This window comes from Centruroides vittatus, unplaced genomic scaffold (assembly GCF_030686945.1).
Source record: "Centruroides vittatus isolate TY-2023 unplaced genomic scaffold, ASM3068694v2 contig_350, whole genome shotgun sequence".
Classification (NCBI taxonomy): Eukaryota; Metazoa; Arthropoda; class Arachnida; order Scorpiones; family Buthidae; genus Centruroides; species Centruroides vittatus.
The window spans coordinates 25,143-49,533 of NW_027122173.1; the positions used below are offsets into that span (position 1 = coordinate 25,143).

Here is a 24,391-nt window from a genome sequence, read left to right on the forward strand (position 1 = left end):
TAAAGCGAATTGTTTCAGTTGCGAAGTCATTTCAGTTGTTCGGTTTGTACTGTTTAAATTACGATTGTAAGTTCAATTTGTGAAGAATGTCTCGATCATTTTTATTTGGTGGGAATTCATCGTTGCAATCACAAAACAAGTATTTAGTCGAATTTCGTGCCGGTAAAATGAGCATGAAAGGAAATATGGTCTATCCAGATAAGAGAAAAGGTTTAGTTTACATACATCAGACTGAAGATTGTTTGATGCATTTCTGTTGGAAGGATAGAAAAACAGGATTGGTCGAAGATGTATGTAAAATAATTATGCTCAGTATTATTTAAATAAGTATATTTAATACAACGCGTTATTTATTTAATATTTTAGGATCTTATAATTTTTCCTGATGACGTCGAATTTAAAAAAGTGGCTCAATGCACTACTGGAAGAGTTTTCGTTCTGAAATTTAAATCGTCATCTAGAAAATGTTTCTACTGGATGCAGGTAAATTTATATTTTATATAAAAAAATAGCAGGTAATTATTTTGATTAAGACCATTACATGTTTTCTTTTAATGTTTTTTGTTTTTTAAAAAAAGAGGCAAATTTAAGGGTGTACTATAGATTACCACTTATGGAATTTCGGAACTTTGAGTATATATTTGAACTCAGAGGACTGAGACGAGTTCAATGGTACTCTACTTTTGGGCCGGAGGCAAAAAATAAGAAAGTTATCATACTTTTTTCAGCAATCATGCGATGATCGGAAGTCGCATCGCTCTCTATGCTAAGCCTATCATGTGTTTAACAGGCAGTCCGGCAAGTCGGCCATATATACCTTCAACAAAGCCAGATGTTGATCCACGAGCACACGATCGTCTACAGTTTAAGTTAAGTCTTTTTTGCACACTCTCGCACTCATCGACCTCGGGGGCTACGGCTCCTCAGTCTCACTATCACTTGCAGTCAGCTAGTACTACGAGCCGACCACACTATCGTGATCGGGAGTTGTGATGCTTGAACAAAAGGAAAAAAAAGGAACTGGCGTTCGACTGTTCGTGCTCCCGATGGACTTCCCTTGGGAGGGGAGCCACCGACAGGTCACCGATTGTTTAACATCACTAGTTATTGATTCACGGTAGTTCTTGAACAAAAGAAAAAAAGGAAGTGGCATTCAACTGTTCATGCAATTTCTTGCCTTTTAGAGTGCTTTTTTTTAAATTTGTTTGCAGACTTTACCATGAGATGGCAGCACTAGCAACTACAGTGCTGTCTGAATGAAAGCATTAAAAACGTATGATAACTTTCTTATTTTTCGTCTCCAGTCCAAAAGTAGGATATCATTGAACTCGTCTCGGTCCCCTCAGTTCAGATATATACTCAGTCCTGAAATTCTGTAGATAGTAATCTATAGTATCCCCAAATTTAATAGACATTAGACATTTTCAAAACTAGTGGAATTTTGGGACTTTGAGTATATATTTGAACTTGGAACAAGACAAACAATACCCTACTTTTGGACCGAGACCAAAAATAAAAAAGTTATATTTATTATTTCTTGCCTTCCACAATGCATTTGACACCATTTTAGACTTTTCCACTAGGTGGTGCTGCTTGTAGTTCAGTATATGTTTTCTTTTGTTCAAGAACTACTGTGAATTAATAACTAGTGATGTTATACACTGGGCAGCCTGCCAGCAGCTCCACTCCGGGAGGAGTCTGTCGGGAGCACGAACAGTTGAATACCACCTAATGGAAAATTCTAAAATGGCGTAGAATGCATTGTGAAAGGCAAGAAATCATAAATATGATAACTTTCTTATTTTTGGCCTCCAGTCTAAAAGTAGGGTATTGTTGAATTCGTCTCAGTCCCCTCAGTTCAGATATATACTCAAAGTCCCGAAATTCTATAGGGACTTTGTACACCTAGAATATTTTTCCACTAACTCATATATAAAGTGCTATAAACAAAAATTGTAAGACCACTTACCAACTGTGTGTTGTTCGAGATGCCATTGCTTAAGCTTGTTGTTGTGGAGTGGCACATTGGATGGCAGATGGGCATCGAGTGTGTCACGCAACCTTTCTTACTTGCTAACTTGTGATGTTTTTTCTCTTAGACTTAACATTGTGTCTTTGCCACTCCACCACTCCTGAACCATTGCATCTTTTTCAAATCTTTCTTAAGCAACATCATCTACAGGGTAAGAGCTTTAAATTGACACCTGAACTATGTTTTTAGGGCTTAATTCAAGCTCTGAATGATATGTTTGGGACCTTAACAGAGCTGTAGAGCATATTCGTAGGAACGAAAAAAGTCAAAGGAACTATTTTTACAAGCAACCCTTTGTGAGATATAGCCCACCCAAAATGACTATGTGACATATTCCTATGGTTTTTTTTTTTCAAAACACCCCCCATTATAAATGGTAATTACTTGTTTCATGTTTTAAATGTTTTAGAGAGAAGTAACCAAATAGCAAATAAGATTGGTTTACTTTTAAGTTATTTTATTTGCCTATAATATAAGAATTTATTTTTTAAGAATACTGATGAAAACATCTTGGCATTTAAGATAAGTGCCAGCATCTGCAAGTGGTGAAACTTTCCTGAGATGGAAACTTGAGAAAACCAGAAAATTGCATTATTTCAGCACTACTGTCAAATTTTTTCCACAAAACAGCTGGTCTAAGGTGGAACCTATGAGATGTGAATTTAAACCTATTAATATATGAACCACTTGCAGAGACGAAGTGTAAATGCAGTTTAAAATTTGTTAAAACCACGATGCAATGAAAAAGCATATTTCCAAAACAATGTTTCTAAATGATTTCGATTAAGACAATGATTAGAAACTGGTTTTTAAATCAACTTGCTAAACCTGCCCAGTGGCTGGTTTAGACCACTGCTTTCTCTTTTAGAACTGGAAATTGCTATTTTGTATTCTTTGTTGTCGCCAAGAAATTTAATTAAGAATGGATATTGTTTGTGTTTTAGATGTTAATGCAATAGGGAGAAAATATTCATGTGGACAATTACAAATGGAAATAATAATGCAATACTTTAGAATTATTTTGTTTAATACAATTTGTCCTCCTTTTTTGTGCTTTAGGTTTTTACATTACCATATTATCTTTTCATAAATTCATTTAAAACTTATCACATATGGAATCTTCCTTATTTTATTATTTATTTAACAATAATTTACAAATTATATTACATAATATATTTAACTTAACTACTTAATATATCATTTAAAACATTAATGAATTAATTTTATATATTTGTGAATAAGAGTTAAATTTATAAATTACTCTTATATAAATAATAAATTAAGGAAGATACCATGTACGAGGTCTGTTTAAAAAGTTTCCGAACTTTATTACAAAAAAAATACCTCGGTTACAATTTATTGGTCAGGGTCCCCTTCAAAGTGGTCTCCTCCCCAACGTATACACTTATCCAAATGATGTTTCCACTTTTTGAAACAGTCCTGAAATGTTCATAAGCTCCTCTGTCGAATTTTTCTCTATCTCTGGAATGGTGGCAAATCTTTTTCCTTTGAGTGGGTTTTTTAGTTTGGAGAACAGGAAAAAGTCGCATGGGACCAGGTCAGGTGAGTAGGGTGGTGGGGAAACACAGTGGTCTTGGTTATGGCCAAAAACTCACAAGTTCTGAGGGATGAATGAGCCGGCGTGTTATCATGAAAAAACCACTCACCACTTCTTCAAAGTTTGGGCCATTTTCACCTGATTCTGTCTCTTAGTTGTTTCATAACTTCCAGGTAGTACTCCGTGTTGACTGTCTGGCCTGTAGGTAGGTATTTATGATGCACAACCCCCTTTTGCATAAAAAAAACAGTCAACATCACCTTAACATTTGAGTGAACTTGTCAAGCTTTTTTGGGGTGGGGGGATATTTGTGAAGATTGCACTTTTGTTTCAATGTCATATCCGTAAACCATCACCTGTTATGATTCTCAACAAGAAGGTTTCATCCTCTTCAGCTTGATCAAACAGTTCCTAACATACTTGAACTCATGTCTGGTCTGCTGTCATCCAACGCCACCTAGGAATAAAGCCTCCAAACGACACTGATGACGTAGCAGCATGCGGCCGATGCTGTTATGGATACTGTACAGTACGTCGTAAATGATATCGTTCCTTCGTTCGTTTTTAATTAAAACAATTTCCAGAAAATAAAAATGCAGTTGGCATAGTTGCACTAAACATTGATATGTAAAAGTGAAATAAAATTAAAGATGACACAGATAAATATTTCAATATTTTATTAATGGAAAGTACACTAAATTCAGTTGGTTTATAGTAGTAATCAAATAACTTCTAGGAAATTCTAAGTAAAAAAATTACAAATACTGTATACACTGTTTAAATTCATTATTATACAAAGCAGAATACTTACATAAAATTAGTTAAACAATAATCGAAAACAAGTATTAAAAAATTGAGATTTTATTTTTAAAATTAGTTTTTATTCACCATTACATAAGAATTATACACACACATTTATTTATACATACCTAGATACATAAACACAAACAAAAAGGATGAGACTGCTATTAAAATAAACATAACAGATCTAAAATAACAATATCTTTAAAACTCATTATACAGAATCACTTTGCTTGTAAATAAAATACAGTACCTCAGTTTTGTTTATGACGCTTGTAGGTGGTAACATCCTTTTGCTTCAAAATATCATTGATCTTTTTCGCATAATTTTTTAGCAAAATATTTGAAGAACACAGTAAAATTTTTTTAATTATCAAGTCTGTACTATGTCCATTTACACATCTATGGCCAGCAAATAAATCAGATGACAGATTATTTAAAGCTGCTTTCATCAGTATGCCTCTTTGATTGCCCTGCTCTAGAAATAACTTTTCCTTCTCTGATATCATTTTCTGGGTTGTAACATAAACATAAGTAGTACACAAAACAACATCTTCACTTGGATATGTTAAACCTCCTCTATCCATAGAAAGTATTAAGCTAATGTCTTCTGTTCTACTATCATCAGAGGTTAAAAAGACTTTACAGTAATCACAGTTTACAGATTTAATGACCTGATGTGAGCAGTAGCCAGCAATGTAATGAAGAACAGGCCATGTACACTCTCCTATCTCTTCAAAATCATATTCTTCCACAACAATATTTAAAGAATCAGGAACAACAATACTTTCAATATCCTCTACATTTGCAGTGCATTCAACAAAGATATCATCTTTAGTTATAAGTATATTACCATTTTTCTTAGATTTCAATATTAATGAAAATATACTTCGTGCCCTCAACTTACTTTCAGTTTCAAATAACTGTCTGAGGGATATGTGATAGTTTCCACCACACATTTGACGGTATTTGCCAAACCTGTCCTCTAGACTATCTGTTTGAATTTTACCAAGAAGAAGGTAGTTTCTTTTTTTTACATTAATCCAATAATCACAAAAATCAATAAGAGCAGCTGTAGTGTGCCTTAATGCAGTATGTTTCTCTGGTTAATTTTTTATCATCATTTAAAAGATTCCAGTTGTTGAGCCACAAGAGAAAACAATTAAGAAATTCAAGTATATGTTTTGAATTTGCAGTTACTGGTTCTTGTAGTGGATTTCTTAGCCTCTGACCTTTAAGAAATGTCTTCACATTCACCACACACCACCACTGATATATTATTTCAGTAAATATGGCAGTTGATTCCCATTCTTCAATACTGTTTTTTGGTTTCATATGTCTCAAAGCTACAGCTGTATTATTATTAAATATTTGAATAGCCAACTTCACATTCTGCCTTTCAATAGAAGTAGGATAGAGGCACTTTAGTGACAAAGCACTACCATATTTTAATAATTGGTCTTTTTCTAACAGATGAAGCATCTTTAAAGCTTTAACAGATGCAATGCCTCCCTTCAACTCTTCACTGAAATCTGGAAAGCTCAGAGCTTCATCTGTTTTATTGAACCAATTATTTCTTATACACTTTAACAGGTGCACTGTATCACAGAAATAATATAATGATCTTTCATTTGGGTTTTGAACTGGATGATCATATTTAATCTTAAAATCTGGAGGGTTGCTAAATAAAGAAATTGCTTTTTTATTAATTGCATTATTATCTGCAACAACACCTAAAACTTCAAATCCAAGTGATTCAAGTTTTACAATAATATCTCTTATTAGTGCAAAAAGAACATTAGCCTGAATGCATTTAACTGGAAGAATGTGGCATACATCTTTGTACTGTGAATCCAAACTTTGAATCATGAAAACAAATGCACTACTGGCACATTTAGCAGAGTCATGAGATTTACCCACTATATTTCCACCTTTATAGTATAATTGTGATTTTAAATGTATCTCATCAACTAGCAAAAGAATACTTTTGTCTTCTTCACTCAATGTATTTACTCTCCTAGATATGTAACCTAAAAAGTTTTGGGAATACTGCTCTCGTATAGGATTTGTATTAAGTTGGCTACAAACACGAACCAAAGTATTTGGACTTGGCATTGTCAACACACTACTGCTTTTCAAAAATTTATATGCATGTGGGCTAATAGAATGCACAAGAGACCAAAGAACCACAGTATCCCATTCATATCTTAGCTGTGTACTAGTACATTTAACTAACGATAATTGTTCTCTTAAAAATCGAATTTTACCTTCCTGCTCTGGAAGTACTTCTGAAATCTGTTTTAAAATGTTGTCAACAGTGTTTATATTTTCAATAAGACTATCATCTGTTACTCCAGAAAACTTCTGATATGCAAGTTTTAGGATATCACTTAATTTATTTACATTACTTATCTTTGTGGACACCTTAGTGTTACCAAGAAATTTAACGACGACATTCTGTACAAAAATACGTACCATTAAGTCTTCTTCGATTATTGCACAACACAATACCTTAGGGTAGGAATCACTATTAATTAAAATCAGGCATATACAGTTATCCTTAGGAATGCGAACCCAGTTTTTGTCCATTTCACATAAAATTAGCTTGGTCTGAAGTTCTTCAAAAGTAGTGAAAGTGAACTTTTCCTCTAGTTTAGCATACGACTCCATGCTTTCTTCCATTGCATTACTAAGGAAAGCATTCTCCAAGCGCTGTCGTCGATCCTCTGGATTTTCTCTTTTACTGGCTGGCTTGGATAAATATGAAGGACATCCTGGTAATAATGAAGGAACAGCACCTATTAAAAATAAACAAGTAACAGTTTAAATAAATCAGGTGACAAATGATACTTGATTAATAAAAAAAAATCACTGTGACAATCACATGCAGTAAAATTTAATTTTAAAATATTTCTTACCTTTCTTAATTCTTGGCCGATCTAATGGTGCAGTAAGAAGTTTTCCACTTTTGGGTCATACATACTTGTGGTTCGTTCAATGTCATCTGAGTGAAAATGTAATTCACATACCTGAAAGTAAGCATTGTGTTAATTCCTGTTAATGTTTAAAGTCACTAATGCTAATTCATACATTTCCATTTCCTAATTGTATGTACTGTATGGTACTTTCTGAACTTCCATGTTTATAAATACAAATAATAATATATTAAAGTATTCGTATTCTGCATATTCTCTATAGTATAGACTAAGCAGAACATGCTTTGGTTTATACTTGCTAATTTCTAATTTGGATCTTCCCTGCTGGAATAGTGATTCCATATAAATGTTTTAAAAATTAAATATATCTAAAACAAAAGCATTTATATAGATAGAGATTGACATAAATTTTTATGAACAAAGCAATTTAAAACGAATCTCTCTCTCATTAAACAAACAAACTTACCATTATGAGCTAAAACAAAAGAAATTACAAAGCTAAAACAAAGTAAGCTATTCTAAAGTACTGTTTACCAGTTAAAAACGGCCTGCTTATGAGGTTTATTCCATCTTAAAAGGTAAAAAAAGAATTAAATTACTCACCACTGACTGTTTTGTAGGTACAAAGTTGTCTCGATGAATCGCAGATATCCATTTCTGCCGTAAAACTTCATCTGAAGGGAAACTAAAAGCACTAACTTTTGGTCCTGTTGCATAGTTCCCTTTGCAAGCTGGTACACAACACTTTCGAGGCATATCGTTTATCCTGAAAAAACCTTAGCTAGAAAGTATGGTGAAAGTATAAATATATTAAAGTAAATAATAAGTCCAATTCGAAGAACAAAAGACTGAAAACCAGCGTGTTCAACACGACGAGCTTGGAAACAGTCGTTAGAAAGGACCGCTAGTAGTGATGTCACACGAGGTTGCTGAAAGCGTTTGGAGGCTTTATTCCTAGGTGGCGTTGTGTCATCAGGCAAGGCAACTCAATGCATCCTCAATTTTTCAGTTAGGATTTCATAGCATGAACCAATCAAGATGCCACACTCCTCTGCAAGTTCCCTGACAGTCAAATGTCTATTTGCATGAACGAGATCATTCACTTTCTTGATGTGGGGTCATCAGTGAACGTTGATGGTCATCCAGAACGCTCGTCTGCTCATCCAGAACTGATTGCTATTCCTTATTGAACGGGGTAAACCACTCATAACATGCGGTATGTTTCATAGCATCCTCACCATAAGCTTTGGTAATCAACTCAAAAGTTTCCATGAAAGATTTCCCAAGTTTCACACAGAATTTCACAGAACAATTCTGCTCCTTCAAAGAGCTCATTTTCGTGGATCCGATTTTTCGCCAAACCCCACATAAATGGCCCTTCACCCTTCCCAAACACCCCTTCACATAAACGGCCATAACTAATCACCAAAACAAGATATCAACAAATGGATTGAAAGAGGTTACTTGGGAGGTTTCCACAGACACCAAGTGGATTAAAAAATAACCAACTGGAGGTGCGCTATTCAAAAAGTTTGGGAACATTTTGAACAGACCTTGTATGATAAACCCTAAATAAAGTTATGCAAAGATAGTGACAGCTATGACTGCAGCACCCCCTGGGTCGGATCTTCTGGCATCACCTGTGAATTCAATCGGATCACAGGGACCCATGTTCTAATCTGTCAAGTGGTTGCATATAGGGGAACTTACAGGTAAAGGATGGGAAGTTATCATAATAGAGTTCTTAGGTCAAGATAAAGAAGTTCATTGTTCCAGGCATAACTTTAGATGTAGCCACTCTTGAAAGTGTAATTAAACAGTTCCAATTGTATGGGGTTCAGCACATACATCTAAACTGTTGATGGTGCAATCAGGCTCACTTAGGTGTAGTGGTGAGGGATCAGTGGACAAGCAGGCAAGAAAGTCAGTGGGAGTGGAGCACTATGGTGGATGGTCATGATCTTGATGAATGAACAGATGAACTCTTCATTACCTTCTCTCATCTTCCCTTTTATTTGGTGTTTCATCCCTCCATCCTTATGGACAACAAAGTTGGCTGTTTAATTATACATAGGTGGCTTGTGAATGTCTTCACGTTTTGACATGTCTCGGGAATCATGCAACATATGGGACTAATATTTTGTATGGCTTAGTGTAAGATCCTTAGTTACCTTTGTGTCAAATTTAATTGAATTCTGAGGGGGTTGAGCTGGAGACCTTGATCACTTGAGATGGTTACCCATTTGTATAGGTGGAAACAAACTTGAATATTGAACAAGAATGATGAAATTGAATAATAATTATTTTATTTTTATTGTTGTTATTATTGGATTTTTATTGAGGATCTAATGATGGAATAAACCAATTTAAAAAAAATTTGTCCTTGAATAAACTGTCTGGTTTTTATGCCTTAACCATTTTTGTGTTTGTCTTTTATTTACTTAAGGAGTTGATGTATGTTAGATAAGAAGATAAGAATAAGCATCTTCTTTTAGTATAAGAATATTTTATTTAACTTTATTCTTTTTGTAATATTTGAAATATATTATTTTAGGAGCCTAAAACAGATAAAGATGATGAATACTGCAGTAAAGTCAATGAATATTTGAATAACCCACCACCTCTTGGTTCAAACCGTAATGGTGGCAATAGTCTTGGTTCAGGAGGCTCGTCTCAAAGTAGCTCATTACAGTCAGAAATCAACAACTTGACTCAAAATGATATTCAAAATTTACTGAATAATATGAGTCAACAACAGCTTATGCAATTATTGGGTAAATTTATATTAATAACAAATACCAAATCATAAAGAGAATTACAACCTTAAATTTAACACATTTTATTTATATCAATATTTAGGCAGTGTTGGTGGTGTAGGAGGCATGCCTAATTTTAATGAACTTCTTGGTGGAAGCAGACCCACAAGTAGTCAGTCAAATATTTCTACTACAGAGTAAGTAGTAAACTTATTTATTTTTAAATTTTAACATGAATAATGTTTTGTAGTTTATAAAAAGAATTACTGTTAATTATTAGAGATGCTGTGTTCTTAAGTTGGAAATTAACAATCTGAGTTTTTATAAAGCTATATTTATAGGATAAGAAATTATTTCTAATTAAAACTTGAAAGTGAATGTTACTATTATTTTAGAAAAGGAGAATTAAAGATTAACCATAAATTTAAATATGCAGAATTGAATTACACAAAAGTTTAGACATATATAAACTATTATATAATATATATAGATCAGCACCAGAAACAACAGTTTCAACTACATCATCCGTAACTGCAACGACTGTTTCATCAAATACAGCTACCTCAGTAACTACCTCTGCTCCTTCAACTACAACGACTGAATCAAATCCATCACATATCCAATTGAGTGATCTTCAGAATATTTTATCTGGCTTAAATGGTAAATTTTTTATATTTAAAATGATTTATAAATTTCTCTTATAATTATATTTTTACCATTTTTAAATTAGAGTCAAATCCCTCTATAGTTATATTTAGCAGAACAAGAAAAATGTTGTACAGAGATTGTTTTAGTGAGAATTTTTTAAAAAGTATCCCCTTCCTCATGTTGTTTTGTCTGACTGTACATAGGATTATTTTTTCAAAGTTAGACAATGTTATAACAGAAAAATACATATATTATCATAGTATTGTTAATAAAAAATTTAAATTTAGCATGTTTTTGCTAAAACACCAAAAATATGCTAAATTTGTCAATCTACCATCTGCACTAACGTTTACTGACTGCAAGTAATGTTTATCCGGAATTGCTGTATTAAGAGAGTACCATATTTTGATTCCAGAAACCAGGGATTAATTAAAATTAAATGTACTGCATTATGGTTGTAGAGGATATAATTCAACTGGAAGAAATTTTATGTTAAGCTAATACAAATTGCATAGGGAACTTCATTTCTTATTGTTATAGAGGGATTTATTATAATATTTATTATAATAATTGCTGTACCAAGATTTGACTGTATATTATTTTTTAGCAATGGTTAATTTTATTATTAGACAATATTAGATGGTTAATTTCTTGATCATCAATATTTAATAAAGTGATATAGTAATGTTGTTTTGTTTTGATTCTGATAGAAGTATGTAATATGTAAGTTATTATTAAGTTGAAACAGCGTATGAATTAATAAATTCTTAACTTGTACAGTAAATAGTTGTTCATTAATATTTTTTTTAGCATCTAACCACAATATAATTCTTAATTCTGGTAATTAATTTTGTAGTTTATTCACATAATTATATTTATTATTTTGTAGTTCCAACTTCAAAAGAAGGAAGTGTTCATACTTCAAGTAAGTTAAAAATCAGTAATATTGTACTTATAAGATATTTTTCAAAAGTATTTTAAATTATTTAAAAAATATTTAAAGATCCAAAAAATTTCTGTTAAATCTGTTGTGATTTGAAATTGCACATTGTCTTTCTTGTGGTATTGAATGTATATTGCATTTCATGAATAATAAAATATTAACTAATTTTGTTAGTAATGATTATTGTATGTTAAAACTTTCTGGTCTATGCAGTCTTGTTCATTGAGCCAGTTTTCTCTAAAGGACAAAGGATGACTCTGACTTTCTTACAGTTTTATATGTTGTATATTGAGCTGGGTGGCTTAGTCTCCTCTATGGTCAATGTAGAAAGTACATTTGATGGGGGAAAAACTATCACTTCCACCACTAAGTGGTGTGCATTATTCAATATTTTGATGTTTTGTAGAGTGGCTAGTGGCTACATGCAGAAAGTTATTGATCAATGAAGCTTTAGATATAATAAATAATTCCAAGTCAGAAATCAGGTAGTATTCTTTTGGCAAATTTGACAGAGTTCTTTGTCTATAAATTTAGTTTGGTTGCATTTTATCTTCTGTTGAATATACATTGTATATTCCACTCAAGTGACTGTTTTTGATTAACATCTTTAGTAAGATTGTATTGTATATAAAGTTGACACTGATCTTTTTTCAGTTCATAAAATGATAAATTGTAGTCATTATAAAACACTCTTCTGTATGTTATCATACTAGCAGGTTTGCAATTATCATTTAAGCATTATTCTTTATTTAAGTTATACATTTTGGTGAAACTTAGATGAGGATCAAGATAAATGTTTTGTCATCTGGTGTCATTTCTGTAGTGCAATTCCATTGTCAGAAATATTTCTATATGATTTTTAACTTTCTTCAAACTTTTGGGTTCAGTCTTATGTGTGACCTCTATTATTTGCTCCAACAAAGATTTTCCTTCTTTATATTTATAAACAGTGTTGATCATATCTGCAGAAATGCATAAAATTGTAGAGAAAAATTCTTGCATACCCTTAATTCATTTGAACTAGTATTCAAGTTGAAAATTTTAGAATTGTTCTGCAACTTTTCAGAACCATCAGTATGCACTCTTCTTGCTGGCAATACACTTTCAGTGGTACCAAGGAGAAATTATTTTTGCATCTTATAATCAACTTTGCAAAAATTCTAACAAATTGGCATCCTTATATCCTCTGAAAAATTTTTGTGCAATTATCAACACTTTTCATGGTTTTGGATTCAATTCTTTGTCTTTTTATTCCACTGACTTAACATTCTCTGTGTTTTTCTCAGCTATTTCTGATGTGTCAGGATCTTGAATGTAGCGGTTTGAATCAAAATCTAATTAGTTTGCTTTAATGTAATTGTCACGCTGGACCACATTTCTTTTGATATAAGAACAGGTGCATTCATTTTTTGATTTTCCGATAGAATGATATGTACTTTTCCCCATTGCCTCATCTGCAACTTCCATTGCAATTTTGTTGAAACACACTCATAATTGTTCCCATCAAGTATATTTCAAGAATTGAAGATAATTGTGTTTAAAATTCCTAGAACTTCTTACTTCAATAATGATCATAGAATTTGCTTGTATGAACTTTCTTAACTTATTAGTTGTAAGATATTTTTAGAACAAATTGTTTGCTAATAACACAAAAATTATATCCAAATACTAGTTTGATTAATCAGGCAGTAAATATATAATGATTCCAAATGCTTTAAACAAATTTATTAAGAGGTTGGCAATGTCACCATATCAACACAAGTTTTAAATTAGGCATAATTAGTAGCAAATTTGTTTTATATCATTTGGTATTGTTATGTATTTATTGCCTAATTAATCCAGCTAGTATTTGGCTATCATTATTAATAATTTGGGTTCAAACTAATGATGATCAGACAGAAAAAGTATAAAATTAATTAAACTAAAAACAGTATATTTCTCAGTACCATACTTTAATGAATTTGTTAACAAATATTCTATTTTTCAGTTTTTACATTACCATTTTGCTAACTGACAGTTTTTTTTTTTTTTTTTTTAATTTGCCGAGCAAAATAGGTATTTTCTTGATTTCTGAGATGTTAAAATCAAAAATTTTTAAGTGTTTTTTTACTGGTTTCATTGTATCAAAAGTGATAACTATAGGATTGGTCTTGACTTTTTCTATTTAACTTTATATTATGAATTATAATAGATACATAATTACAACGTTCATTAATTTTATACATAAGAATCATTATAGTATTTATTTGTTTTGTTTTGTTTAGTAGATCTCTCATCAGCTTTAACTGCAGAAACATTACAACCTTTGTTTGAAAACCAGGAATTAATGGAACGCTTAAGAAGTTTACTGCCCACTCCGTTAGAATCTTCAACTGGACAAGAAAGTTCAGTTGTTGGTGAGACGTTACGTTCAACCATTCAGTCTCCTCAATTTCAACAGGCACTCAGCATGTTTAGTGCAGCTTTACAGTCTGGTCAACTAGGACCATTAATGCAACAGTTTGGAATGGCACAAGAAGTTGTTGATGCTGCTAATTCAGGAGGTGAGATTACATATATTCTTAGTTTATTATATCTAATGATCAATGCACATTATTATTATTATTCCAAATATTACACTGATCACATTTAATGTTAGAATATTTCAAATTTTTTTTAATTATAAATATTTACCAGCACTATTTTATTAAAAAAAATGGGTTCAAACTAATGATCACTAAGTTCCAATTTATTAATTCTTTAAAATAATTGTTTTGGTGTGATCCTTCATTAAAATTTGTTGGTTATAAATGTATAAGCAGTGTTCATATTGGGATTTTGCTATCTATTTTAACTTTTATATCACCATAAATTATTGATAATACATGCATCGTGCCATGACAAAGAAATTTTTAAAACGTGAGCTTATATCAGATAGTTATGATTTGTTGATAGTGTATCCAAAAAGTTAATGTACAGTGAGAAATTTGTAACAACATTATAGGTCTCATATGCAATGTTGTATGTATAAGTTGTACAGCACATCTCATGTTTCTACTTTGTGATAGATAGTGTTACTGCTTGCTTGCAGACATTCTGGCTTTTGGAAGATTTATTTGCTGATTGCATAATCTCCTGTGGAATCTGGCTTGCTAAATCTGTACCTCACTTCCTAGATTTTGGGGCTTCTGGGACAATTCCAGTATTTGCTGTAGGAAAAACTGCAATATCATATTTAAAACTTAAACTTTTTCTATTGCACAGTACTTTTCAGAGAGCCTATATGTAAAAGAATAAATAGGACTCTTAGTAGGAGTGATAAACCATAGGTATGTCTCCAGAATTAGCATACAGTAAAGATTTGCTATCCTTTATGGTTTAATTTAATTATTTTTAACTCTTCGTATTTTAACATCTATATATAAAATGGGTTGATGATGATAATCGAAATGGGTTGATGATGATGATGATAATAATAATCACAGAGCCCAAACGGTTAGGAGTTGAAAGTTGAAATTTGGTACAGTTAGGGTATGTCATGAAAATGTACACTAAGAAGGGATTTTTTGAAATTTCCCCATGGGGAGAGGTTGTTAACACTTCCCCCATGGGGAAAATGTCAACAATGGAAGTGTTAAGAGAAAGTGACGTGCAAGATTTACAGGCACAGATGCAGTTTTTTGTGTTTTTGTGGGAAATCGAACATATTTTTAGACCCATCTAAAAATTCTCTAATTAGTCTGGAAACAGCGGGCCTAACTCTTGCACCTGTTGAAAATGGGTAAGATTGGCTATAATGTAATAATCTTAATCTTCGCTATTGCTACTTTTTGCCCGAACAATGCTGGGCTTATCTGCTAGTTTACAATAAAAGCAATAGAATATAATTTTTTTTTCTTTTTTCTCTAATATAATTTTTTCTAATAATTTCTCTAATAAAAATAGTTATAGGCTTTTACAGCTTGAGTATGCACCAACTTTTTAAAATTAAATTTGTATACAGTCAAACCTGTTTTTATGCGGTCAATAGGGACCGCATAAAAAAAGTCTCACATAGAAAATAACTCCAAACCGTACGAAATAACTACAAATTGTGTAAGTTGCCGACGTATGGGGGCAATTAGTTAATTGCGCGTCAGGAAAAACCCAGGGACCGATCGTACGTGGGTGGTGGCGGCAGAGGCAAAGATGACAAGTGTCTTACAATAACCGTTTATTTTAACATCAAATTTTTCTCCCCTTTTCTGTTGATTGTTTACATCCCGGCTCTTATATACGAGCACTGCGACATCCCCTTCGTTGTTTATTACCGCACTGCGTTTGCTTTAGAAGGAATGTTTTACATCGGTCGGATTTGTAGCCCGACACGCGTTCTTGCTCCGATCGACCTTCCGAAATTTCCCGATGTAGCAATCTTGTAAACAATCGAATTCCCGGCGCGATTTTAGGATCTTCACAATTGCTTTTTTAAACGAAATCATGACGAGGCTTGGCAGCCACTTGGAATCTCGCCCAAACCTTTTGGAATCTGATTTAGAAAATACACATGCGAACATTTTAAAATATTTTATTTACATATGTACTGTACTTATTTTGCACATACAAAACTTTTCAAAACGTATAACCGTTATTCTTCGTAGTCTGACAATACGCGAACTTTGTTGTGGTAAACTGGTTCAAAATCGTCACTTGAAGATACTACCTCGCACTCGTTTAGAGTTGACTTTTTTTCGGTTACCAAGTAGTCGGTGATCAGTTTTTGCGACGACTGTTGTTTCACTAGATGCTTGTATATGTCTCAGTAGCCAGATATACAAGATTGAAGCTCCTTTTGGAATTTTGAAGCTCTTTCAGAATTGGCATCGATTGTAAGAAAATGACATCCTAATTTATGGCAAAGTTTGAGTCCTGCATAGATTTTATCTGCTGTCATATAATCGGGTTCTTCTTGCCCATCAGTAACGTCTGTTATGTAATTTATAATGTCATCATCCCATACAGTTTCATCCTGAATCATTTCGACAAGATCATTTTCACTGAAAGTATTAAACCCGTCTCCGCCGATGCCATGTGCTAGCGTAACGATTTCTGTTGTTAACATTGATGTGTTTTCGGTTGCACTTCTATTGATGACACATTCTGGCCACGCTGCTTTCCAGCATGCATTTAATGCGTGTTGTTTTATTTCAGTAATTGCTGCAGCAGCGTGATTTATGCAGTCCAATATCGAATACTTTTTCCAAACTTCAGTCAAGGTTATTGCATCGTTTTCAAGTTTTTTCAAAATGTATCTGAAAGTTAACTTCACGTAGTGTTTCTTAAAAGCTGCGATGATGCCCTGATCTAATGGTTGTATAAGGCTTGTCGTATTGGGTGGTAAAAATACTATTTTCACATTAGGGTGCTCTATACGAGGATGCCCGGGTGCATTGTCAACAATTAGCAATACGTTAAAAGGAAGTCCCATATCAGTCATATATTGTTTAACTTCTGGAACGAAGCAATCGTTGAACCATGTTATAAAAACAGGTGCTGTGACCCATGCTTTTTTATTTGCCATGAAATGGACTGGAAGCACAGCTACATTTTTGCCCTTTAGCGCATGTGGGTGCAATGATTTATTTATCATAAGCGGTTTTAACATTCTCGCTCCAGATGCATTACTACAAAGTAAGAATGTTACTCTGTCTTTTGCAGCTTTAAAACCACTTGCTGTTTTCTTGGACTTGGCGATGAACGTTCGGCTAGGCATCTTTTTCCAAAACAACCCAGTCTCATCTGCATTAAATACTTGATCCGGGCAATATCCACCATCTTCAATAATTTTTGCTAACACTTTAGAATAATTTTTAGCGGCTGTTTCATCAGCGGATGCAGCTTCGCCCTTTATCTTCAGATTGTGAAGTACGTGTCGTCGTAAAAACCCGACTAACCAGCCATTGCTTGCTGAAAATTTCCGGCTTTCAGTGTGAGACGATGAACAAGACGGCTCTAAATCCTTCAGCTGATTATAAAACCGTATAGCTTTCTCTTTAATTAATTCTCCGTCAATGGGGATTCGTTTTTCAGTAGTCTTGAATCCACAATATTAGCGCCTGTTCCGTTTTCTCTATCAAAATGTTGGTTGAATACGATGTTCATTTAGCGCTTTCCTTTGTGGCACAATTAGTAGATTTATATATTTCCCTGCATGTTTTCGTATGCCTCTTATAGTGGATTCACCTAATCCAAATTCTTTACCAAGAGCTGTGGATCCTTCACCTTCTGCTAGTCGTTTTAAAATCATAGTTTTAGTTTCTAAGGAAATTGCCTTCCTCTTTGCTTTGTTTCTGCCCTTATTCATTTTCAGGGATTATGTCTGAACATAAAATAAAAATCCTAAAATTTTATATCTAAATAGAAAAAATAATACAGTACATTTACCTTCAATTTACGCTTTGAAATGAATTTTATCTCAATGATCCAGGAATGTAAAAGCACTTTGAAGGTTTAATTAACGTAATTAAAACAGACGTAGAATTTATTGACAACAGATGTCAGCACTTGACTGCATCGTCTGTCTTTACATATTTTTGTCCAGGTGGTGTTTTGTTGACTTAAAAAGTAAATAATTTCATTTTTTGCATATTCATGCAATAATATTACTATAATAAGTGCATTTATGCTATAATAAGTTTATTTAGCTATAATAAGTCAACGTAAGACATGACGAATCACACGAGACTAGTCGCCAACTATACCGCACAAATAAAAAAATCGCACAAAAAAAACCGCACAAATTAAAAATTCGCATTAAAAAAATCACACATAAAAAGAGCGCATAAAAACAGGTTTGACTGTATTTTGCCATGCAGTTTCAAAAGTTTTGCCACCATTGTCCTAGTAGACATCTATATTCTATATTTCACTGTTGACTCAATTTTTTTGCCATACATCAAATACACATCATTGTCTGGTTGTAAAAAGGTAAATGGAGGTTTATTGCTCTATATGTACTGATTTCCATGGCTGCATTGACCACTTGCTATTCCTTATATTATCTGATTCAATCAAGATAAGACTATTGATTGTTCTGGGTGATGTTTAATGTTACATGAACGTTTTATACAAAAAGTCCATATTTCAATTTTAAAGTAAATACTCAGCAGTTTTAAAAATAATTTCATAACAAGGAAATTGATAAATCTCTCCTATTTGCTGTGTCTAGTTTGTCTGCTCATGTGTCTGTCTATTGTCACAGATTCCTCAATGCCACAGTATGCCATTTTAGCCTTAACTGTCTATGCTTGGGTCTCCTTGTAGTCTGCTGACCCTGTAGTCTGTTTCTATCAATAAAGATTTGGCTTAAATTTTTACAGCCTGTTGCCTTTCTTAAAGAACCCCTTTGATTGGCTCATGACATCATTACATTAGGACAATTAGTTTCTATTCTCAGATTTTTAACTGATCTGAAAAATTATTCTTGTTAAACGTTACGTTATTAGTAGGGATTGCAATCCAGCAGTGTTTTGAATCCAGCTGGATTTTTGCTGGATTGAAATCATTCCAGCTGGATCCAGCGTGGATGTATTTTTGGTGCAATAAAGTGTTATCTGTCTATCTATCTATCCTGCAATTTGTTTTTTTAATGAAATAAAACATTTTAAAAAAATAGTTTAAAAGCTTTTATTATTTGGACTGGTCACTATAAATCAGTAAAACTTCTTACACATTTAGGTAGTAAACTTAACTTTGGTTCGGTTTAACATTTGAGATAGAGATAATTAACTTTAAATGTTCAGTTAGATTATAATTATAATGTAATCTTTAAGTTAAATAATAGCAAAGGTAATTCTATTGATTAATTTATATTAATATATTATAATAATGTAAGGACGGATAATCAGTGGCTAAGTGGCTATCAGTCTTACCAGTTTTCATATATAGGCTCTACATATTAGTCTGTAGTTATTTATAGGTATATAAAACTATGTACTGGAAGTAGAATAAGTTAAATAAACTACACCTTTATGAATCCAGCAAAATTTAATAAAATAATAACGTTTTCAATCGTTTTTAACGATCTTCCTCGGTTACAAAAAAATAGAACATTAAATATAGAACATAAAATGTGTTCGGAATAAATATAAAAATTAACGGAAAACGCCCAAACGGACAAAATATAGATAAATAAACAAAATAAATAGCGGAAAAAATATATACAGGGTGTTTTTTTTAAACTGACGGTACTCAGAAACATCTGTAGCGCAATCTAACAGCCGGACTGTTGCCAAATTTGGGAGAGTGACTAAGGATGACATGGAAAAGAGATTCCGCGAAGAAAAAAGTAGTACCTAAATTCGCCGGTAGAGGAAGATTTGGCGCTGTTGTAGTGAAAAAAGCTACCAGCACTTCACTGAAGAAAGGGTCATCAGTTGCTTTTTTCCACTTGCATGACCGCCTCGCTCCCTGTTACTTTTTCCTGTGGGGTTACTTAAAGTCCAAGGTCTATCTTGGTGGTGTCCCAAACTTGATGACTTTGAAGGACAACATTTCTCGAACTGTGATGAACATTCCTGCGGACATGTTACGTTCGGCCATAGAGAACACGGTGTTCAGGATGCAATGAGTTGTCCAGCAGGACTGTGATCACATTGAAGAAGGGAGAAGGTTATTTGCTGATTAATTAAACTTTCGTTATTACACTGAAACCGCTGTCTGATTATTCATTCGTGTGTTTGTTAATTGCAGCTGGATTTTATGCATATTCTTAGCTGCTTTGCTACAACAGCGCCAAATCCATCCCTACCGGAAAATTTGGGTACTACTTTTTTCTTTGCAGAATCTCTTTCCCATGTCGTCCTTAGTCACTCTCCCAAATTTGACGACAGTCCGGCTGTTAGATTGCTCTACAGATGTCTCTGAGTACCGTCAGTTTAAAAAAAACACCCTGTGCATAAGATCCAACGAAACCAGCATTGTCCGTTAATAACATTAATTAATGTAAAAGGATTTCCACACGGTAGACAATGAGTTCGCATCTCTATGGTTTATGCAACCAGTTGTCATGCGCCTTGCAGATTTCCAATCTCTCAAAATGTTTGACCGTTTGCCTATTCGTCGTCATTTTTATAATTGCCGCTTGATCCATTGGATGTTAACTTCCTTCTGTCTTGCGTATGATGCCAGCGCAGTGTTGTCAAGGTTCTTACTAATTGTATATTTGTGCTCTTGAGCCTTTGTTTTAAACTGCGCACCGTTGCACCCACATAAACAAGCTTGGAATTGAAACGTTGGTTGTGTAAAGGCACCGAATATATACCCGTTGTTGAATTCCGATCCTCTTTCTTTTTATCGTTTCTTAATAGTTTGAAAACAGTGGGATTACGTCGGTATACAATACGAAAATTATCAGACCTGGCAGTACATCTATGTATCTTGTTTAAAAAAATGGGATGTAATTAAGCACTATTCTTTTTATATTTATTCCAAACACATTTTATGTTCTATAGTTAATGTATTTTTTTGTAACCAAGGAAGATCGTTAAAAGCGATTGAATACGTTATTATTTTATTAAATTTTGCTGGAATGATTAAGGTATAGTTTATTTATAAGTAATTTAATTATTAGTGTTAGTAAAGTAGTGAGTAAGTAATTAGTAGCAGTCTAGTAGTTAGCAAAGCGGCAACGCGACGATGTAGACTTTTTCGCAATTATTTAGAAAGTTAATTGAGTATTTGCGGATCCGCAGTGCTGTATCCAGCACCAAGTGCTGGATCCAGCAGGCCGAAGAATGCGCTGGATCCAGCAGGCCGAAGAATGCGCTGGATCCAGCTGGATTGCTGGATGAGGGATCCAGCAATTGCAATCCCTAGTTATTAGCAACACATTTAACAGGAATACTGTAATTTGTGTTAATGACAAAAGCACTTTCTTAATATACTACTGAAAGTATACAAGACAGTTATATTTGCTTTTGGCTGTAAATTAAATTTTATATTCTGTCAGAATGTAAGAATTTTAGTACAGTGAATTCAGATTCAAAATTAAAAGTTTGTAGTAAATTTTGGAAAAAAGTATGTGATTTATGTGAAAAGTGTGGAATTTTAATAATATGAAATTAAGTAAATATTGAAGTATAAACATTTCACAATTACATTTTAGCATGTTGTTGTAATGTTTGTGTTTGCACTCTTTTTCATACATAAAATTATTAATATGCTAATTTTCATTATGTGCATGGCATTAGCACACATTAATTTTTTTTTTTTTTTTTTTTAAATAGATTTAGAAGGTTTTGTGAAAGCCTTACAAAAAGCTAATGAGAAAAAGCAAGCTGGAGAGAAAAAGAAAGATGATAAAGATGATGATGAAGAAATGAGTTTAGATTAATACTTTCTCAAGATTTTTTTATTTTAAAAATTTCTTGACAGTTAATGAATATCAAAGAATGTCAAATATAATAATATATCAAAGAATAATCAAATATTAACAATTCAAAAATAAAAATTAAATAATTATTTAAACTGCTGTATTTAGCATTCACAGACAATCTCTCTTAAGATATTCTTGGAGGATGATTGTTTTTAGCCTGTATCTTCCAAACCTTAGTTTTTGATTGACGAACTGGTTCTATTCTGTAGTTTAAAGACACTCCAAACAGTTGTAGTCTTTCCAGGGAAATAATCTAAAGTAAAAAAAAATTTTTCTTGTCAATGAAACGAATTCATATTGTATCATTTTTTAAATAAACACATTTAAGCAACTAGGAGTCACCTCATTAAACGTGTCCAGAAGTCTAACCAGCCAGGTAACACAATTAATCTACGGTTTCGTAAAATTCCGTCTACTACTTTATCAGCAACTTCCGTTACATTTAATACAGGCAACAAACTAGAAAATCTGTAAATGATAAATATGTCTAAACAAATTTTATGAAATATTCCTGCAGTTACAGGTATCCGTTTTGATTTATAATAAAGGTTTTGTTGCAACAAGATTGTAATTAGGATTAAGGGTAAATTAGCAATTAAATGTTTTGGATTTCAGTTTCAATGTCATTCCAACTGTTATTAAATTTGTAATCGTTTGATGTCAGTTTTTATTGTAGAAAATATTGGTTGAAATGAGTCATTGGGCTGTAATTTGAAAAAATTGTAGACCTATAAATTCCCACTGTCGTTTGTTCGCCCGTTGTCTTTCCTTAATCTCGAGAACGGAATTAGATAGATGAAAGTCAAGACCAGATGTAGAAAGCTCCGATTAACTATATACGAACTTCGATGCCAACCAGAAGTCACCTTATTTCAGTTCAAAACTTTTCTCCTGAAAGGAGAGATGACCAGCACGATTTTATTTGTAAAGGAAAAGTATGATGTACAGGGACAAACCACTACTAATTTGAGGTGGAGAGCATATATAGTGAAAACTGCTAAGGCGACCACCTGCATTCGACGGGCACCTGTCAAAACGGGCAAAAATTTCTGGCACGGAATAGTTTATACATAGTCTTCGTATAAGTTACCTGTATTAAACGACCACCTGTGTGACGCGACCGTGGGCATCGATTTTTGGTCCGAAACAAACAACTGTAATAAGCGACCACTTCCGCCAATATATCTGGTCTAAACTCTTGTTCGAACCCAACTGGGACACTTCTCCCACCCTTGAAATTAGGTGCAGGTGTTAATGAATGATTCTTTATTTTATGACTGCTCTCTAGTAATATCCACATTGTTTTACCAATATTGGCGTTTCATCTTGAGGTGAAATGCCACCAAATGATAAAGTTCTCATGATGTAACCTCATTTTTAAACATCTCTTTCGAATATCTATTTTTAAAAATAGAACAAGTTGTATAACTTCCCGGCTTTTATGAGATTTTATTTTAAAAATAACATTTGTATTATTAATCAAAATAAATAGGCCTAATTAAAATTGTATGTGACGCCACCTGTTATGAGATTTTGTTATAAAACTTATTATAAAATAGCAATTAAAAATATATAAAGACTTAATTTTAAGGATAGAAATGAGTTTTATAAAACACTTTAAATACTAACAAGTAAAATCATTAAGACTGACCCCTCTCGAGATATGACACGTGACCACTATCCCCTTGACCTTTTACAACAAAAATTTAATAGCATTAATATCCCTATTAAGCTACTATGCCAAATTTCGTTTCTTTATCTTCACTCTATCCTGAAATATTAAGTGAAATAGACCCCAACACGTGCTCTCAAACACACCCGCGGAATTTTTTTGACGGGTTCAGGGGGTCTGAAAACGTGGAGATTTGCAAAAAACTCTTAGGGTCAAATTTGACACGATTTCCATACTTTCCCTTGTTATGTATACATAACAGCCGAGAAAGTAAAACTGCATATTTTTCATGGTACTCCCAGTTTCTGTGAAATGTCACCTTCCAAATTGACAAAATTAAGGGTATTTTCTAATTTTTCAAATGGGAGGAAAATATGATCGGTTGTCAATTTAGAGAGATTATGATTCATAGAAACTATGGTAACAATGTCAATACAGAAAATTTTATTTACTGGATGTCAGGTAAAATAATATCGACTAATGAAAACACATTCTTGTAACCAATCAGCATTAGTTTTATTACCTGACGTTTTCTTTACAATCAATTTTTTTAGAACTAGAAATTTCCCCGTCAAGCATGACTGACTACTATAAATTTCTGTGTATCCTTGTCTACTTGGACCTTGTTTATTAATAGGACTTATTATTCTGG

The 24,391-nt window shown here is 32.9% G+C and overlaps 2 protein-coding genes and 1 long non-coding RNA gene across 4 annotated transcripts in view; 1 reads left to right on the plus strand and 2 right to left on the minus strand.

Moving 5' to 3' along the window:
• Rpn13 (regulatory particle non-ATPase 13) lies at nt 1-22,399 on the plus strand. Of its 2 annotated transcripts, none has more exons than XM_067269424.1 (8): nt 1-290; nt 367-483; nt 9,882-10,101; nt 10,187-10,280; nt 10,574-10,743; nt 11,621-11,656; nt 13,939-14,217; nt 21,919-22,399. In XM_067269424.1, the coding sequence occupies exons 1-8, from the start codon at nt 87-89 to the stop codon at nt 22,023-22,025; spliced, it is 1,227 nt and encodes a 408-aa protein (XP_067125525.1). In that variant the 5' UTR covers nt 1-86; the 3' UTR covers nt 22,026-22,399. The 2 variants fall into 2 exon arrangements, with proteins under 2 accessions (XP_067125525.1, XP_067125526.1); XM_067269425.1 differs by having other exon boundaries at nt 13,942-14,217.
• Nucleotides 6,445-8,232, minus strand: LOC136974520 (uncharacterized). Its single transcript, XR_010880649.1, has 3 exons — nt 7,931-8,232; nt 7,310-7,420; nt 6,445-7,189 (listed from the first exon to the last, which is right to left on the minus strand). It is a non-coding gene; the product is annotated as an uncharacterized lncRNA (long non-coding RNA).
• LOC136974526 (short-chain dehydrogenase/reductase family 16C member 6-like) overlaps nt 22,026-24,391 on the minus strand; it is a 12,965-nt gene continuing 10,599 nt past the window's right edge. The window contains exons 5-6 of the mRNA XM_067269429.1: nt 22,410-22,535; nt 22,026-22,320 (exon numbers count right to left, since the gene is read on the minus strand). Coding sequence (XP_067125530.1) covers nt 22,278-22,320; nt 22,410-22,535 — 169 coding nt within the window. The 3' untranslated portion in view covers nt 22,026-22,277. The remainder of the gene's footprint in view (nt 22,321-22,409; nt 22,536-24,391) is intronic.

Excerpts from the sequence above, each read along its gene's own strand:
- Rpn13 (XM_067269424.1), top strand. The coding sequence starts at position 87 with ATGTCTCGATCATTTTTATTTGGTGGGAATTCATCGTTGCAATCACAA. Across the intron at positions 484-9,881 it reads AATGTTTCTACTGGATGCAG|GAGCCTAAAACAGATAAAGA; the intron begins GTAAATTTATAT and ends ATATTATTTTAG. Across the intron at positions 10,744-11,620 it reads TATTTTATCTGGCTTAAATG|TTCCAACTTCAAAAGAAGGA; the intron begins GTAAATTTTTTA and ends ATTATTTTGTAG.